This window comes from Myotis daubentonii, chromosome 11, assembly GCF_963259705.1.
Source record: "Myotis daubentonii chromosome 11, mMyoDau2.1, whole genome shotgun sequence".
NCBI classification, from domain to species: Eukaryota; Metazoa; Chordata; class Mammalia; order Chiroptera; family Vespertilionidae; genus Myotis; species Myotis daubentonii.
The window spans coordinates 81,633,411-81,650,726 of NC_081850.1; the positions used below are offsets into that span (position 1 = coordinate 81,633,411).

The 17,316-nt window shown below is 58.3% G+C and overlaps 1 protein-coding gene across 9 annotated transcripts in view; it reads right to left on the reverse strand.

Moving 5' to 3' along the window:
• The window catches only part of EHMT1 (euchromatic histone lysine methyltransferase 1), a 73,769-nt gene that overhangs the window by 15,543 nt on the left and 40,910 nt on the right, over positions 1 to 17,316 (reverse strand). For 4 of the 9 annotated variants that reach the window (XM_059658533.1, XM_059658534.1, XM_059658539.1 and 1 more), the window contains 8 exons: positions 16,481 to 16,555; positions 15,059 to 15,179; positions 12,492 to 12,620; positions 12,082 to 12,227; positions 4,555 to 4,698; positions 3,539 to 3,765; positions 2,103 to 2,258; positions 796 to 878 (listed from right to left, as the gene is read on the reverse strand). In XM_059658533.1, coding sequence (XP_059514516.1) covers positions 796 to 878; positions 2,103 to 2,258; positions 3,539 to 3,765; positions 4,555 to 4,698; positions 12,082 to 12,227; positions 12,492 to 12,620; positions 15,059 to 15,179; positions 16,481 to 16,555 — 1,081 coding nt within the window. Of the gene's footprint in view, positions 1 to 795; positions 879 to 2,102; positions 2,259 to 3,538; positions 3,766 to 4,554; positions 4,699 to 7,546; positions 9,553 to 10,392; positions 11,862 to 12,081; positions 12,228 to 12,491; positions 12,621 to 15,058; positions 15,180 to 16,480; positions 16,556 to 17,316 lie in introns of those variants that run through there. The other 5 variants (XM_059658538.1, XM_059658537.1, XM_059658536.1 and 2 more) reach the window with 4 other exon arrangements.

Below are 17,316 nucleotides of genomic sequence, written 5' to 3' on the forward strand. Positions count from 1 at the left end.
CACCCAGTAACTGCCACAGGTGAACGTTCAAACAACTTTTATTTTTATTTTTTTATATATTTTTATTGATTTCAGAGAGGAAGGGAGTGGGAAGGAGAGAGATAGAAACATCAATGATGAGAGAGAATCATGGATTGGCTGCCTCCTACACGCCCCACACTGGGGATCGAGCCCGCAGCCTGGGCATGTGCCCCAACTGGGAATAGAGCTGTGACCTCCTGGTTCACAGGTTGATGCTCCACCACTGAGCCACCCGGCCAGGCTCAATACAACTTTTAGAGCAAACTGTTAAATTTCTCTCCTGATTTACTGTGAAATGAAGGGAGTTCTAATCACCTTTTCAGCCCAGAGAAAGCAGGCCCAGAGCTGGGAGCTCAGAATGCAGCAGTGAGGAGGCGGGGACCTCGACGTCCACCCCACAGGGCACCCCTACAGACGCAGGTGCAGGGCGGCTCCACATTCAAGGTGGGGGTCCCTGTCGCGCCCGCACCGCCCAGCACCGCAGCCAGCTCACCTGGCTAAGCCTGCATGTCTTCTTACTGTAATAATCAGGCATTCAATTCCTTGTTAAAATGAGATTCCTAGAGAGGACCCCCACTCCGATGGACAAGTGCATGTGAGCAGCGTGAACTGCTCCAACATCGTGAGGAAGGAGTGACTGGTGTCTGCTCCCTGAGGCCTGGGCCAGCGGGGCTGGTGGGCCAGGGAATGTGGGGGAAGGAGCAGGGGGGGGGGGGGACAGGCCAGGGGGGGAACAGCGGGAGAGATGGGGTCTGCGGAGCGCCGGGCACTCACCCAGCATGAGCAGCACCTTCTGCAGCTCCCCTTGCCTGGCGGAGAAGTACAGCTGCTTGGGGTGGAAGCGAAGCTTCTTGGGTCTGTGGGGAGAGCACAGGACGCTGTCAGCACCGGCCCACCTGCTGCCACTCATGACGTCTGCCTGTTGACTCTTCCAGGTCAAGGGCCCCCAAACCCCAGGCTCGAGGCACCGCACACCACAAACAAAACACAAGCCACTGCCTTCTCCATCCAGGACAGGGCTCCTGGGTCCTGTGCACGGGGAGGACAGGATCGTCGGTCACAGAGCTCCCCTCGGCCGCTGAGGCCGGGCACTGACGAGGCCTGACTCCAAGTGGCCGTGCGCCCGGCCCTCAGTGCAGTCTCTCCAGCGTTTAACTCCCCGAGGCAGCAAGGCCCAGGGCCAGGCCCTGAGCCAGGGTCACGAAGCTGAGGGTGACACCATGGCCTAAGCCAGGGGTCCTCAAACTACAGCCCGCGGGCCACATGCAAATACAAATATTGTATTTGTTCCTGTTTTGTTTTTTTACTTCAAAATAAGACATGTGCAGTGTGCACAGGAATTTGTTCATAGTTTTTTTTTTAAACTATAGTCCGGCCCTCCAACAGTCTGAGGGACAGTGAACTGGCCCCGTTTAAAAAGTTTGAGGACCCCTGGCCTAAGCGGTGTGTGAGCCCTAGAGAGGACCCTGGCCACGTCCGCACCAGACTGAGGGAGGTGCAGCTGACCTCAGCCCTGACACCGCGGCTCCCGGCCGCACGCTCCGGACCAATCCCTTTCCCCCAGGGCCCCGGCGCCCTCACTCGTGATGCTGGACGACGTTTGCCTAGAAGCCCCGTGCTCACTGGTCAGGGCACTGTGGCCCCTGCAGGGCAGGAGGGGCTGCACACAGAGCGGCAGGCGGGCCTGAGGGACCACGGGCGAGCGGCGCTGGTGCTGGGCCCCAAGGGCAACAGCAGGCCAGCAGCTCGCCGGGAGGAAATGGCTCACGGCCGAGACTGGCTCAGTGTGACGGGGTAACGTGCAACCTTCCTGCAACAGGTGGGAGCGTGTGCACTGTCCTGCTGGACGACCACCGCCAGTGACCTCCCGGGAGCCCCGCAGCCCCGCGGGCAGATGCCGGGAAGAGCGGTAGTGGCGAGAATGGGAAGGGGCAGGGACATGAGGGCCCAGGGTGCCAACAGCCTGGAGGTGACACCACAGGTTTGGGGAGCGCGGGGCGCGGGGGGGAGGTGGCTCTGGGAGGGGAGGTGGGCATGGAGGCGTGGGTGGCCCTGAGCAAGCCCAAAAGCGCAGTCCTTACTTCTCCGAGTCCAGAGCGATGAGTGCACTTTCCAGGGTCTCCTTCCCGGGTCCCGACTTCGCCAGCCCGGCCGGCCCTGCGGTGTCGAAGCTCTCGGGCACCTGGGCAGCCGCGCTCTGCGGCTTGTCGTCCTCTGAGAGCGGAGGGCCCGCAGCACTTCAGGGAGGAGGGGCACGTGAGAGGCAGAGTTGTGGGGAGCCCCGAAAACCTCCCTCCATGCGGAGACCAATGAAAACAGACTTGGTTTCCTGGGCCCCTAAGCACGCTGCTCTTGTGAGGGTGAGGCCCGCCCTGGGAGCCGGGCTCAGCATCAAGTCCTGGCGACAGGACACGCCCGGGCATCGGGTCCCCTGCCCACGTCTGCTTTTGTGCACGAGCTCCAGGCTGAGCCTACGGGCCCACTGCCCCACTTTACGGCTCTGCGGGTCTGAAAGGCGTCCACTTTTCTAGCTGGATTCTGCAGCAGGGACACGGCAGCCTATTCTGATATTTCCATCTTATCTCATTCTCTCAGGGACTCCTTGTCTCTCAGCTGGTTTTTTAATCCTCAACCAAGAATATGTTTTCATTGATTTGAGAGAGAGAGAGAGGGAGAGAGGAACATCTGTGTGGGAGAGAAACACTGACCAGTTGCCTCCCACAGGTGCCCTGACCAGGAATCAACTTGCACCGTTTGGCATCCGGGACAAGGTTAGAGCTGAGCTGCCCAGCCAGGGCTTCTATTGATTCTTTTAGAAAGAAATGTATAGGCTCCCAATATGAAGTCTGGTCTTTTACATTCGTTCTTTCCTGTGTTCAGCTAGGGCCTTCAAAACATAAAGCTGTGGCAGAGACAGCATCAGCTGACTCTAATGCTCCACATCACGTGTGTACCCATGCATATGCATGTACAGTGACATAAAGGCACACATATGTATAGAGAGGTACACATGTGCATAAACATGCACACATATATACACGCATACAGGTGCAAACACATGTACATATGTGCACGGACACACATGGATATGTGTAGACATACACAGATATATATGTACACACATGTGTGTACATACACGTAAAAACGTAGATGTTACGAACACACCTACATGTATAGACATGCACACACATGTATAGGTGCACACAGATGTGTATAGATGTGTATGGACATGTACACATGTAAAGATGTTTCCGACGTACACAGCTACCCACCGAGAAATATGCTACCCCCAGAAAACACTATGATGTCACATCAATTTGGACGGTGAGATACTGGCTCAAAACAGGCAAGTGAATCTAGGAAAGCAGCCCCGGAGGAGACCGCCGGGCATCCCGGCGCATCTGTGGTGTCAGGCGCCAGAGTGGTCAGCGGGGAGGCCAGGACAAGCAGCGCACCAACCACCATGGCAGACGGACACGTCTCAGGTGAGCCACCTGCTCGGCTGAATGGCACCTACCTGCCTGTGGTGGTGTCGGCCCGGCCCTCCCCGGCGGAGCTCTTCTCCGGCCCTGGGGCCAGGGTCACGGTGGAGGTCGTGTCGGCCTTGGCGATGGTCACCTCCCGGGCCTTGGAGGTGTCCTCCCCGCAGTGGGGGCAGTAGCTGGCGTTGCTGACACGGGAGGCGCAGTCCTTGTGGAAGCGGTGCGAGATGCTGCTCTCGGGCTGGCACTCCATGAAGCTGCCCTGGGCGGGAAAGCGAGGGTCGTGTTTTAAAGGGGGCTGGTATGCAGAAAAGCAGACGCTGTGACGGAGCCCGAGGGAGGCCAGCAGGGGGGCCCTGGAATCCTGCCGGCGTGTGGCCTTCACCAGGCCCCCCGCGCCCCAAGCCGCGGCCGGGTTCTCTGCCGTCTGCACTTGGGCGAGGCCACCTACGGCCCAAGCAGGACCACGGGGGACAGACCAGAAAGCACAGTCAGCTGAGCGGCAGGAGGAGGGCGCTCAGACACTCAGCTGCAGAGGCCCCTCAGCCCCTGGCACGCAGCGGCCTCAGGCAAGGCCTCTGGGTGGCACAAAGGGTGAGCTGGAGACCAAGGAACACACAGAAGCGGCTTCCCTCCTCCCCACCAGAAGCAAAGCGCGCGTTGCAGACGGGAAGGCAGAGGGTGGCATCCACAGCCGCCCCGCAGGATGCGGGAGGCGCTGAGCACCGGAGGGCACGGGTGTTTGTGGGAGAAGTGACTGTGGAAGACGACCCAGGAGCAACAGGAGGCGAGGGCAGCAGCAGCAGAGCGGGCCCATGCCAGGGCGGGCTGTGCACTCACACGGGTGCCCAGAGCCTGCCGCCCAGGCCCCGTTGCCCCTGGAGGCCGAGGACACGGGCAGGAGGAAGGGGGCGTGCCGTGTGTGTAAGAGAGTGTGCGCGCACGCACAGACCTCAGATGGCCCCCGACTCGGAAGCTGCGGGGCCGCGCCTGCACGGGGAGCAGAGAGGTGCCGGCCGAGGCCACTGGCTGCGGGCGAGCGGGCGCTTACCGCCGTGCAGAAGTAGCCGCAGCCGGGGCAGCACTGGTGCTTCACCATCCGGCCCCGGTGGTCTTCACACAGCACCAGGAGCGGCGCCTTGCTGGACGGGCGCATCAGCTCGTGCTTGACCACGCTGTTGGTGCACCTGCCCAGCTGCAATCAGACAACACAGGTCAGCGACCGAGCCCCCAGGAGGCTGAGCGGAGGCGAGTCCAGGGCGGACCTTGAGCACCGATGTGGGGTGGAGAGCACACGTGCCCCCGAGAGGACAACCGCGTGACGGGTAGCCACGCAGTGTCAGAGCAGCCGTTGGTTAACTCGGCAAAATCGAACAGAACATCCTGAGCAAGTTGGGGTCTATGCTGAGTGAAAAAAAAGACGCGCACCAGGCAGGCAGGCAGGCAGGCTGGAGCACGAGGTTAGGGGCCGGCAGCAGGGAGCAGACAGAGTCCCTGAACCCTGCACGCAGTCGGGACACCAGAGCCAAGGCCACACCCAGGCTGCAGACGATGGGTGGCCAGTTAGCTACAAACGACGGGCCTGGGACGCAGCCCAGACAGGTGGGGGTGCAGCCCAGGTGCCTACCAGCAGCAGCCCACCTGAGGCCTGACCAGGACCTCACTTCCTGCCCAGTGACTGATCAGCTGACCCAGCCCCCCTTCCTCCCCACCAAGCACATCCGGATAAAAGGAAGCCAGTGAGTCATGGGCCTCACACCCGAAGACCCCCGAGGGGTGGCTGCCCAGGGACGCTGAGGCGGGCAGAGCAGGGCACACCCGGTGAGAGGAGCACGGAGACGGGCAGAGCGGGAGGAACAGGCACCAGCCCTGGAGAGCAGACCCGGCGGCTCCGAAGCGGGAACGAACACGAGCCCCCAGAGCTGGGAGGCAGGTGGGAGGCGAGGATTTCCACGGAAGTGCTCCGGGTAGAAGGCAGTTCCGACAGTCGAGCAACAAGTCAAAAATGTACAAGAGGAAGCAAAGCTCCAGACGGAGGGACAGGTATGTCCCTGCCCCGAGACGACCCGCCAGGGCCCCACCGCCAAGGCGCCCCCAGCATCCAGGACCCCACCACCAGGACGAAGGCAGGCTGAGGACCTGCGGAGAAGACAAAGCAGGGCCACACCAGCAAACCAGAAGGAGAGGGTCTCGGTGCCCACAGGGAGCACCGCAGGCCTGGACAGTGCTGCTCAGTGCTTAGAGCGCCAGCCCCGGACCTAAGGCCCGGATTCGATTCTGGCCAAGAGCACGTACCTGGGTTGCAGGCCAATCCCGGTCCTGGTCAGGGTGCATGTGATGAGGCAACCCACCCACGTGTCTCTCTACCAGCGAAGTTTCTCTTGCTCACTCTCTCTGCCCCCCACTTTCCTCCCTCCTTCTCTAAAAATCAATGGAAAATATATCCTCGGGTGAGGGGAAAGGAAATGAAAGGGAAGGGGAAGGGGAAGGGGAAGGGGAAGGGGAGGGGGAGGGGGACGGGGAGGGGAAGGGAAAGGGGGAGGAGGGAAGGGGGGGAGGGGAAGGAAAGGGGAAGCAGAAGGGGAGGGGGAGGGGAAAGGGAAGGGGAGGGAAAGCACGAACCCACGAGAGACAGCTAACCTGAGTCCCTCGGGTAAGAGAAACACAGCGAAGCAGGACCGGGCTCAGGAGCTCGGCGCGGAGAGTGTGGATTTGGACCCGCCGTCAGCAGACGCAGGAGTCGACAGAGAAAGACCTGGACGGCCCAGGTACCTCACCATCAGCCGAGACCGGAGGAAATGCAAAGGGAAACACCAGAATAAAACGTGCTCACACGCACCCTCCACAAGAAGGGAGACGCCACTGAGTCTGAAACGGGGAAGAGAAATCAGCTAAACCTGAGACACAAAGGAAAGAGGGGCAGCTGGCAGCTGTGAGACAAGTCGCACCCCAACACAGGCACCCGAGCCCAGAGCCGGAGAGAGCACAGGCTGAAAAGTAAACTGCTACAGGCCAGGGCCTCCCACACACACAGGAACCAGGTCAGACAGCTCCGAGCGCCGCCAGGAGCCCCGGGAGTCACCCGGCCAACGCCGCAAGTGCTGACCGCTCTCCACGAAAACACCTGCCAGAAATGAAGGCAAAATATGGACTTTTCGCTCACGCCAAAGGGAGAGTCCACGATGAGCAGGCTGCCGCCAGGAAAAATAAACACAGGCACGGGGTCTTCGGACACGAGGGGATGACCCGAGGGAGCTGGGACCTGCGCGAGGCCCGAAGCTGCAGGGGACAGAGGCTGCGTGTCCGTCCGTCTGAAAGCCAGAGGGCGAGTTAAAGCAACGGCAGCCGTGTGCGCTGGGACGGCAGCAACACGAAACTAAAACGTGGACAAGACAGGAGGGAGAGCTCAGCCACATAAGATGGTACGTGAAGTGGTACAGCACCAATTGAAGGGAAATCTCAGGGCAACCACTAAAAACGTTAGAAAAAGACCCAAATAATAAAGCCAACCATGGAATAAATTACAATCACAAGACATTCCAAAGCAAAAGGCTCACCATGAAGAAAAAGGGGTAGCAGATGGCCTCGTCTTAACTCCAGCAAAGTATCAGCTGTGATCCGACTCCATCCCTGATCACATTAAATGAGGATGCCCACGCCGACCATGAAACAACAGGGACCGCACCTCGCCTAGAAGGCTAACCCCACGTGCTATGCAGAGTCGCTGCAAACGTGAGGGTGGAGCCGGCGAGGGCAGGTGCCTCCAAGGGGAGCCGGCGTTTTACTGGTGACCCAACGCGCGGGCGTCACAGCGCAGAGACGGCGGAAGGCTGTTCTCGAGACCACAGGGCCTGGGCTGCAGAGCCGGCACCAGCAGGACCAGCACGCAGGGCGGAACCCGAGACCCACCAGAGGCCCTAGCAGCAGGCCCCTGGCCAGGTGGGGCTCCTCGGTTGCATGCACCTGTCAGGCCGAGAACGACGCACAGGTGACGGCCTCGTTAAAGCTCTCTCCTCCTTCTGGCACCCCTATAATTCAGACGTTGGTTCGCTTGAAGTTGTCCCAGGGGCTCCTTACACTATCTTCACATTTCTTTAATCTTTTTTCTTTTGTTCTTCTGATTGGGTATTTTTTGCTTCCTCATATTCCAAATCATTGATCTGATTTTCAGAATCCTCTACTCTACTGTTGAATCCCTGTAGGTTATTACTTATTTCAGTCAGTGTGTGCTTCGTTTCTGACTGGTCCTGTTTCATACCTTGGGCATTCTGAGATCCATGAGTAATCCAGTAACCACGGTTTTGAACTCTGTATCCCGTTGTTTGCTTGCTTCCATTTCTTTCATTTGTGACATGTTTGTCTCTGCATTTTGGCTGCTCCCGTGTTTGTTTCTAAGTATCACGTAGAGATGCTATGTGTCCTGGAGGTGGCAGAGTGGTCTTGTGTAGTATGTGTCCTGTAGGCCCGGTGGCTCAGCCTGTGTGGGCTGTGTGCACAGTCTCTTAGCTGAGCCTTGATTGCTGTTGGAGTCATTGGGAGGAGTTGACCTCCAGGCCAATTGGCTGTGAGGACCAGCTGCAACTACAATGGGAGAGCTGCTGTGCAGGAGACACCCCTATGGAGCAGGACTGGCTTCATATGGAGCAGTGGGGCTTTGGTGCTGAGTCTGCCCCTTGTGGGTGGCTTGTGGGTGTGCAGAGTTGTAAATCTGGTATAGTCTAAAGCTGTCATGCTGGTGCACTGGCTCTAGGGCATCCCGGGTGGTGCAAAGTCAGCCACTGCCTGGGGCCACTTAGCAGGAGCTACAGAGAGATCTGCAGATTCCTCCTATTTGTATTTGTCCTGGAGGTGCCCAAATGAGGCCCAGCTGTGAAGCAAGGCAGGCTGGTGCTAGTGCCGGGGCTTAAGCCTTTAATTGATGGGTTTGGGGCATGCTGACCCAGAAGCAGCTTGTTTGAGAGATTTTAGCAAAGTCTGAAGCCTGAGCCAGGACAGGCCATTCATATGGAAAAACTGCTCAGAGACTATCTCCCTCCCAATTAAAAAAAAACAACAACCAACACAGGTGGGTTTCAGACCAGCCCTTTCCGCGCCTCATCCCTCCTACCAGTCTCCATGTGCTTTCTTCTTTATTTCTCTAGTTGTAGGACTTGCATTCAGCCAGCTTTCAGGTGGTTCTGAGTGATAATTGTTCTGTATTTTAGTTGTAATTTTGATGTAGTTGTGAGAGGTGGTAAGTACAGGTGTTTACCTACACCATGATCTTGGTTCTTGAAAATTAAAATTTTTTAAGTAATAATTTATTTTAAAATAGCAATATATCTATCATATGCTAACATAAAAAACTTATTTCCAAAATAGCAAAAATTTTTTTAATATAATTTTATTGATTTCAGAGGAGAGATAGAAACATCAATGACGAGAGAGAATCACTGATCGGCTGCCTCCTGCACGCCCCACACTGGGATCGAGCCCACAACCCAGGCCTGTGCCCTGACCGGGAATTAAACCCTGACTTCCAGTTGAGAGGCAGACTTAGTCATGGACATGGTCAACCACCTCAGTAAAGCTGGAGGGATTGTTGTGTTGAATAAACTGGTGGTTAAAAAAAATTAATTAAAAAAGAAAAAAGGAACATAGTCATTTCTTAGAAGATTGGTTGTATCCTAGCCTGTTTGGCTCAGTGGAGAGAGTGTCGGTCTGTGGACCAAAGGGTCCCAGGTTTGATTCCAGTCAAGGGCATATACCTCAGTTGTAGGCTCCTCCCCGGCCCCTGGTCAGGTGTGTGCAGGAGGCAACCAATTGATGTATTTCTCTCACATTGATATTTCTGTCTTTCCTTCCCTCTTCCACTCTGAAAATCAATGGAAAAATATCCTAGGTGAGGATTAATTAAACAAACAAAAAAAAAGGACTGGTTGCACTTGAAAATCTCCACCATCTTCCAGTTTCAGAGTGGCTCCTGTGAAGTCCACGGGTGTCTTGCGCTCTTAATGGTTCTGCAACACCATGGAAACGACTGATTCCAGAGTCACATGGACCTTCACACCTTGCCGGGAGCCGGTCCATGCTTGCTGTTTCAAGGGACCTGGCATATATGGCATACGGTTCTTAATATGTTTGCTCACCTTCTTGGCACTATGTGTTTTAACCAAGGTCTCTGAGAAAGGTTGTTTCCCCAGGTAGGGATTTTCCCCTGAAGTTAGGGAGGGAATAAAACCCCTCAACTAAGTGCCAGGCGGGTAATTAATCACTTTAACTACGAACAATCATGCTTAAGCTACATAATCTTTACTCCCTGGAATGGAGATAAGAAACGCCCTAACCTTTGTAATAGAGATTGATAGGATTGAATCAACTGGTATAAATACAGTTGTAACAAAACAGCAAGAGACAGAACTGAGAACACAGGGCTTGGAAGACAGGACCAAGAGAGACAGAGCCTAGGCACAGAACCTACACAGAACGTTCTCTAGAGACAGAAGAACTTTGCTGGAGAGAGCATGCCGGAGGATCCTGGACAGGGACTGGCCTCGGAGCCTGGAGGCGGAGCCTGGTGAGAGAGCATGGCAGGGGATCCTGGACTGAACCTGACTGCGGAGATTGGCAGGAGAGCCTGACTAGAACCTGGTGACCGAACCTGGCTGGAGATCTCAGACAGAACCTGGCTGGAGAACCTAGCGAGGGAACATGGCTACAGAACCTGGCTGGAGATCCGAGGCAGAACCTCTCTGGAGATCCAGACCAGAACTTGGCTGGAGATCCTGGCTAGAGATCCTGGCTAGGCTGCTGATCAACTGAACACTGTCTCCGTGTCCTTCCTTCTTCGCCGACTCCGTCTACACCTTTGGGGACCCCTGGACCCGCTGGGGTTGGACCCCGGCAACACCTAGGAAATGCTCCGGGCCCTTTGAGAGAAGCAGTGAAAGGCACGGAACCTCTCAGCATCGCGAGGACAGTCATGACCCCAGGAAAGGTCCCACGTGGAGAGGGCATGTGAGCCAAAGATGGGACTGTTTGAGCACCAATAAGAATGAAACACAAAAATGAAACCCCAAATATATTCATGTAGCCCGGCCGGTGTGGCTAAGTGATTGAGCGTCGGCCTATGAACCAGGAGGTCACTGGTTCAATTCCCATCAGGGCACAGGCCTGGGTTGGGTGCTCGATCCCCAGGAGGGGGCGTGCAGGAGGCAGCTGATCGATGTTTCTCTCTCATTAGTTTCTATTTCTCTCCCTTCATCTCTCTCTAAAACCAATAAAAACATAAAAAATTAAGAAATACATATCCATATATATTCAGTCCACAATGATGTTTGAAAGGGAGAACTGGTCAACCTCAGGAGAGGATGGAACACATTGCCCGAAGGACTGGGAAACGAACGAAACACTCGAGATGGTGTGAGACACTGGAGGAGAAGACAAGCCTTCCTGTAAAACCACCCGAATAACAGAACCCTCACGGCCAGCCACCCCCACAAAGAACTAACACAGACATCAGAGAAACAGCCAGTCAGCACCGTCCACAAAGGAGCCGAGGAACGGGCGGGCTGCAGAGGTCGCTGGGCACCAGCTCTTTGCTTGGAAAATGAAGAGGCCGAGCAGCAGCTGTGATGCTGTGTGCCGTAGGGGGTGTCCTCAGGGCCAGCAGAGGGGAAGTCTTCTGTGCCAGAGTCCCAGCCGGGACTGCGGGAGGAATGGCAGTGCCCGAGGACACGGGAAGGCTGAGGACTAAAGGCGGGGCCACCGGCCGCCACACAGACCTGCTCCAGAGCATTCTGGGCAGCAGGAAATGGACAGAGCTGAAGCGTGGCGCCTGAACCTCGAGCGCTCGGGCCACGGGATGAGGACCCGATGTGACAGATGGGAAGCCTCAGCCCCAGCGTCCAGGTGGGTCCAGGTCGCCCAGCAGCGTGGACAAGAGAGGAGCGGCGGCGAGAGTGTTTGGGTGAAAAGAGGCAGAAACACAGGACACACACAGCAAATGCCACAGGAGGACTTTGGGGAAAAACTGTAAGAGGACGGTTTTTCACAGACACATCTGACTCTGAACTGGGCATTATGTAACAGGAAGTCACTATTTCTGTTACATGAGAAATGTCCTTTTTTTAGGGAGACGCATCCTGAAATATTTAGTGGTATGTGGGTCTGCACTGGAATGCCAGCTCACAGCCAGGATGAGGGCCGAGGGCGACGAGTCGGGCTGCAGATGGCAGAGGCGGTTAGGGTTAGGCGGGGCCAGGCGTGTGAGTGCCTCTGTCACGGAGGAAAGTCCTGGGAGAGGGCGGGTGGGTCTGTGGACAGGCTGAGTGACGGGTGCTGGAGGCTCGCCGGCCGCCGGCCCATCCACGTCTGCACCTGCAGCAGGTCGATCCTCTGTTGGAGCATGAGCCTCACCCAGGCAGGCGTGGCACCACTGGCATCGCCTCCCTAAGAGCTCTCCACCCGGGTTTGGGTTTCCAGGATGTCACCTCTGCTGCCTGCCAGGCTCTGCGCCATAAGCTTAGGCACCTGCCATGCTCCAATCCGCTCGGGGCACTGCCATGCCCCTGCTCAGCTAATGAAAGTCAACGCTCACCTCGTGGTCCACGCTCTCCAGGGCCATGCACTGGTTGTTGGCCAGAGTGGTGATCTCTCGGCTTTTCGGGGTCTCCATCCGGCAGCTGCAGAGGGGCACTTCCTGGAGGCCGTCCGTCTCCCCCGTGTCGGGACCGTTAGCCAGCCCTGGAGTCAGACACACGAGAGCGCCCCCACCAGTGGGATGTGTGCCGGCTTCGCTCTGTCTGCTGTCACCCCCCCCCCCACACACACACACAGTGAAGCGCAGTCTACAGAGGGACCAATTCCCGGCCTCTGCCGCCTCAGGACAGGGAAATGCGAGCCACACGGTGCTGTGCTGGCAACGTTCCATGGGGGCCAAAGGCCAGGAACGCCAACCAAGGACAGGAAGGCAAGATGGGGCCGGCCGAGTCACAGCCTGACGCTCACCTGCTGGCGAGGGCAGCGTTCCCTTGACACGGAGATCCAGGGAGTCCAGAGACACTTCCATGTACCCCGCACTGTCCCCCGGGGCCACCGGCTCTGCGCTCCCCGAAGAAGATGTGTACGCCTCAGGACCTGCGTTCAAAGGCACCACTGTGAACGTCACGCCTCCAGACGCGGTGCCAATCAATCTGCTCCACTCAGCCATCACTGCCACTGTGGCCCAGGCCACCGCACTCCCCACCTTCCTGCACACTGTGTGAGCCCCCATGTCCACACACGACGCGTGGGAGGGTCTGTGTCAAGAAAAACCAAGGCTCGGATGTGTCAAAACCTCTGTCTCTGACGGACCCCAGCCCGAGCCCAGCTGGCCCAACAGCCCGGAGGACGGTGAGCACAGGGCGAGTGTGCTCCACGACCCTCAGGTCAGACCAGACGCTGAGCAGCAGCCAAGGAACAGCCCGGGCGCGCCGACTCCTGGGACCAGGACTTGGGGCGTCTGCCGCCAGACCGGGGTTTAGGAGAGGGTCGCCCTCGGGACAGGCCCAGGAAGGCATCTGTGCACGAGGAGGCCCTGGAGCCGCGGAGCCGGGGAAGGAAAGCTGCTCGGACACAGAACCCCGAGCCCAGCGAGGGCAGATGCCCCACGCACCGAGCTCCGTCAGCGTCGCAGCTCTTCTTTCAGTGGCCAGGAAACAGGGCATCACCCGCTGAGGGGAGGCATCATGCCTCTGAGTGCCGCCACCTTCTGCCCTGGGTCCGGGACAGGCAGGGAGCCAGCGCCCGCGAGAAGTCGCCGTCCACCTGAGCGCAGGAGGGTCTGTGCCATTTTAAGCCTCACAGAGAGAGCGCGTCCCAACTCCCGGGTGAGTGCTCAGGCGCACGCTGTGCACGTCACACCAAGAAGGCAAAGATGACGCCTCTGCGCCAAAGGTACGTTCCCCCGCGGACCTGCACCTGCGTGTCAGCCGGCAGGAAGAGCCCCGCCAGGCAGGTGGCCTGAGGGGTAAGCCGTGATGAGAGAGGAACCGTCCGGGAAGGAGCATGAGGTTCAAGGAGGCCCCGACACCTAAGTCCAGGCTCACACTGTGACAGTCACACACAGCGCCCGCATCTGCCTCCCCGATATCCACTCGGCAAAGCTACCTCTAGGGAATGAAGGACAGCTGAAGTAATCAGGAAAACGGTGGAGTGCTGCAGCTTGTGGTGCAGACAGACGGATGGATGGGCGGACGGCCGGACGGAAGAGACAAGACCGTCCAGAAATGCCCAACACTGTCAGCACAGGTGGGAAGGTGAGAAGAGAAAGTCCACGCAGCCATGGCGCCGCCCGCACACGGCACGTGCACTGGACCCACCTCCCAGCACAGGCACCAGCTCAGTCGCATCAGAGACCCACGATAGGGCTCAGATGGAAACTTCAAGAAAAGATGGGACAAAATCTTTGTGCCTGACCGTTAGCACAAGACCTCTGAGGTCACAAACAGCAGAATTTGGAAAGAATGTAGTCATAAGTTAGACTTCAACGCACTTTAAGCTTTTACGAGGTGCACACATTCACAGAACACACTTCACAAAAGACCGTAACTCCCTGGGAAGGCACACATCGATCTCACACGAACGAAAGAATAAACACTTTCCCAAAGAAGACGCAGAAAGTAAACGTGCGCCCAGCGCAGATGAGGAAACTGAGGCCGCGGCGCTGGAGCAGAGCGGGCGGCCAGGACACCAGCAGGGGCCTGCGCGCTGGGGGGAGAGGACCACGCTTTGGAAACGTTTCCCACCAAGTCAGACACCACGTGACTCAGACCCTCCATGCTAAACGTTGACCCAAGACGCTGAGAGCATCTGCTCCAAGAGACACGGACACAAGTGGGCACAGCTCTTCCCTCGGAAACAGCCCCAACTGGGAAGAACCCAACTCCCCCGCAGGCAAAGGACCCGCACACCGTGGACAGCCCTGGCCTGGTCTCCCTCTGGCCGCCCAGCCCCTCCCGGCAACGTGGCTGCCTCCCCAACAGCTACGCACACAGCAGCTGCCTGAGAGACAGGCACCTCCCGATCATCCACACAAAGACCCACGGTGTGACCTGCCTGGACGAGCGAGGCAGGGTGACTGGGGACAGCAGGCTGGCAGGGGCGGGGACCTGCCAGCTGTGCACCTGAGTGACGTACACTGTCCCCAGTGCCGAGTCCTCTGAAACCAAGTGGCTGCAGTAGCCCCGCCCCCAGGCCTGCTGACCTTCTGGGTCTGAGGGCCATGTCCTTCCTGTGTCCCTTCACAAAAAGACCTCTGACGCCGGGAAATCTGAGCGGGGGCCGAAAGCCACCATGGGGGCCGAGGCACTGCCCGCGGGACCCAGAGGTCCACACAGGCCCCAGTGCCCTGTCTACACAGGGCAGGTGATGGATGATCCCGTCAGCTCCACAGGCACCAAGGAAGCCAGGGAGTGCCACAGGGTTACGGTCACCTGGGGGTCTGCACCAAAGGAATGTCAAACATCACTCCTCTTCCTTAAACGGACGAGTCCTCCAGAGCCCCGGCCCCCCGGCCCCCGGCCCCCCGGGCTCACCCAGCGCGCTGCAGGGCTTCCTCTTGCTTCTCCGCCTCCGCTTCCTGGCCGGCTTGACCCAGGGGCTGTCAGGCTTCCCTTTCCTCCGGAGGAACTTCTTCCTGATGCTGGACTCGGAGCTCTGGACCAAAGGGGCAGAAGAGGGAGCTGAGCGGGGGGACCTCAGACGGCCCACGCGCTGCAGTTCTGTTTTCGTGCGAACAGAATACCTGCTATGTCCTGATTCTGCAACTAGAAAATCAATTTCACTTGCAGACATTCTTTCCGGGATCCCATTCTTACAGACCCAGGCTTTCCCCCAGCATCACTCTAGGCTCAGTCATCTTACAGGCCCCGAAAAGGCTCGGAGCATCGGATGGAACGGGTAAGTCTTGAGTTTGGCTCAGGGAGCGCCTACACGCCGAGACCCAGCCCACACGCTGCGCTGCCTGCTCTGAGAGGCGCCTCCGAGCTCCGGAACCCGCCTGGAGCGCAGTGCGGGCGGGGGCAGCGCGCCTCTAGCCTTCACGATGGTTTGAGTGTTTCTAAAACCTAAGTGGGGAAGGGTGTCCACCTGCCACGAAGGACAGACAGACGCACAGTGGGGACCGCCAGCCCTGCAGCTGGTCTAGCGCAAGGACCTCAGGCTCCCTGCCTGCTGTGGGCAGAACCTGGAGAGAACGTGTTCACGAGACACAAAGGCGCACCAGGTGCAGGGCCTGGCCTTCCCGCCCACCGCCCTGGTGCTGGACCGTGTCAGTGCTCTGCCCAGTGAGGCCCTCTCAACAGCCCGCCACCCCGTGCCCCTGCCCTCTGGGCGCTCCTGGATGGCAAAGCTTCAGAAAGAACTGTGGCAAGCACTGCACCCAGAGCTCCCCGTCACGTCACACCGTCACCAAGTCCGTGTCCTCCCTCCTCTCATCCGCCCCAGACCAGCTGACACCACATGCCACCTGCTGCCTCCTAAGAGCTTCTCCGTCCACGTGACCCCAGGTCCCGAGCTTCCTCTCTGAAGCTCGGAGGACCCTCCCGGTCTCAGGACCCACGTGTCTGGCCGTGGTGCCCAGGCTCCATCCCTCCCCATTTCCAAGCTCCCCATCCCACCCAGGGCCCTGCCTCCGTGACATCTCTGCTTGGCTGCCCAGTGGTAACAACAGACTTGCCCTCGCTCCGTGCCTCGCCCCTGCCACACCCAGCCCCCCGACAGGTGGTTCTTCCTGACACCTCACACCTTCCTTCCTCACAGCCACCGGCAGAGTCTGGGGGACCCCCTGCTGGCCCTGCCCTGGCCTGTCTGCGGTGCCGCTCCTGCTCCTTCCCGAGGCCGCCTGCGTCTGCCTGCGCCCACGAGGCCCTGCTTCCTCCCCGCGCGGACACAATGCATGGCGCTGTCTCCTGGTTCACTGGGCTACAAACACGAAGCCAGAATGCACCACTGGTTACCAGGTCGGACTCGTCTCCGTCCTCCTCCTCCTCCCCGGTGCCGGCCGACTCCTCCTCCTCAGACTCGCCATCCATCTGACCAGCCGCACAACAAGCCAAAAAGAAAACAGAAACTAATGAGATGCTCCAGTGGCAGCGATTCCATCAAAACCACATTTTCCAAACTCGGGCGGGGGCAGGGGCGGGGGCAGGGGCGGGGCGGGGTGCCGGCGCTCCTGCCCCGCCCCGAGCAACGGCTGGGGTGCTCCTTCGGTCAGCGCTGAAGATGAGCGCGCCTGGCGCATCACCTGGTGGTCCTGAGTGTAGAATTCGGTTGGAAAGTAACAAAGCACACACAGTGAAAAGGTGTCAGAAGTTACAAAATCACAGACAATGACCCCTTCCCCCCACAGACACACCCAAGAGCCCAGTCTGGCTCAGGGCCTTCAGCCCGTGTGCACACACGTGGCCTGAACACAAGAGCGCGTTTCTGTCTGGTCAGATGATGGGCCATCAAATGCAGTTTTGTGAATGTTATGTCTTCTCGTTAAAAATGTGTTTTGGAATTCTTTCCATATCAAAACAACACAGAGACCTTATTCTGGCTGCTTGTATCCTTTTCTATCCACATGCACACACTGTTGGTGTAGAAGTGGCTAAAGCACATGCGAGCACCCATGTGCCCCTTCTCACCGGTCCTGGAGGCAGGGACCAGGACGTGGCACGCACATGCTGGCCTGGTTCTCCGTGGGGGCACGTGGTGATGCCGTCGGCCCCCATCGAGGCACACCCAGCGCTCCACACTGCGGCTGTGTCCTGAGCCAGCAGGACCCTCCGTCCGGGACCAGCCCCAGGCA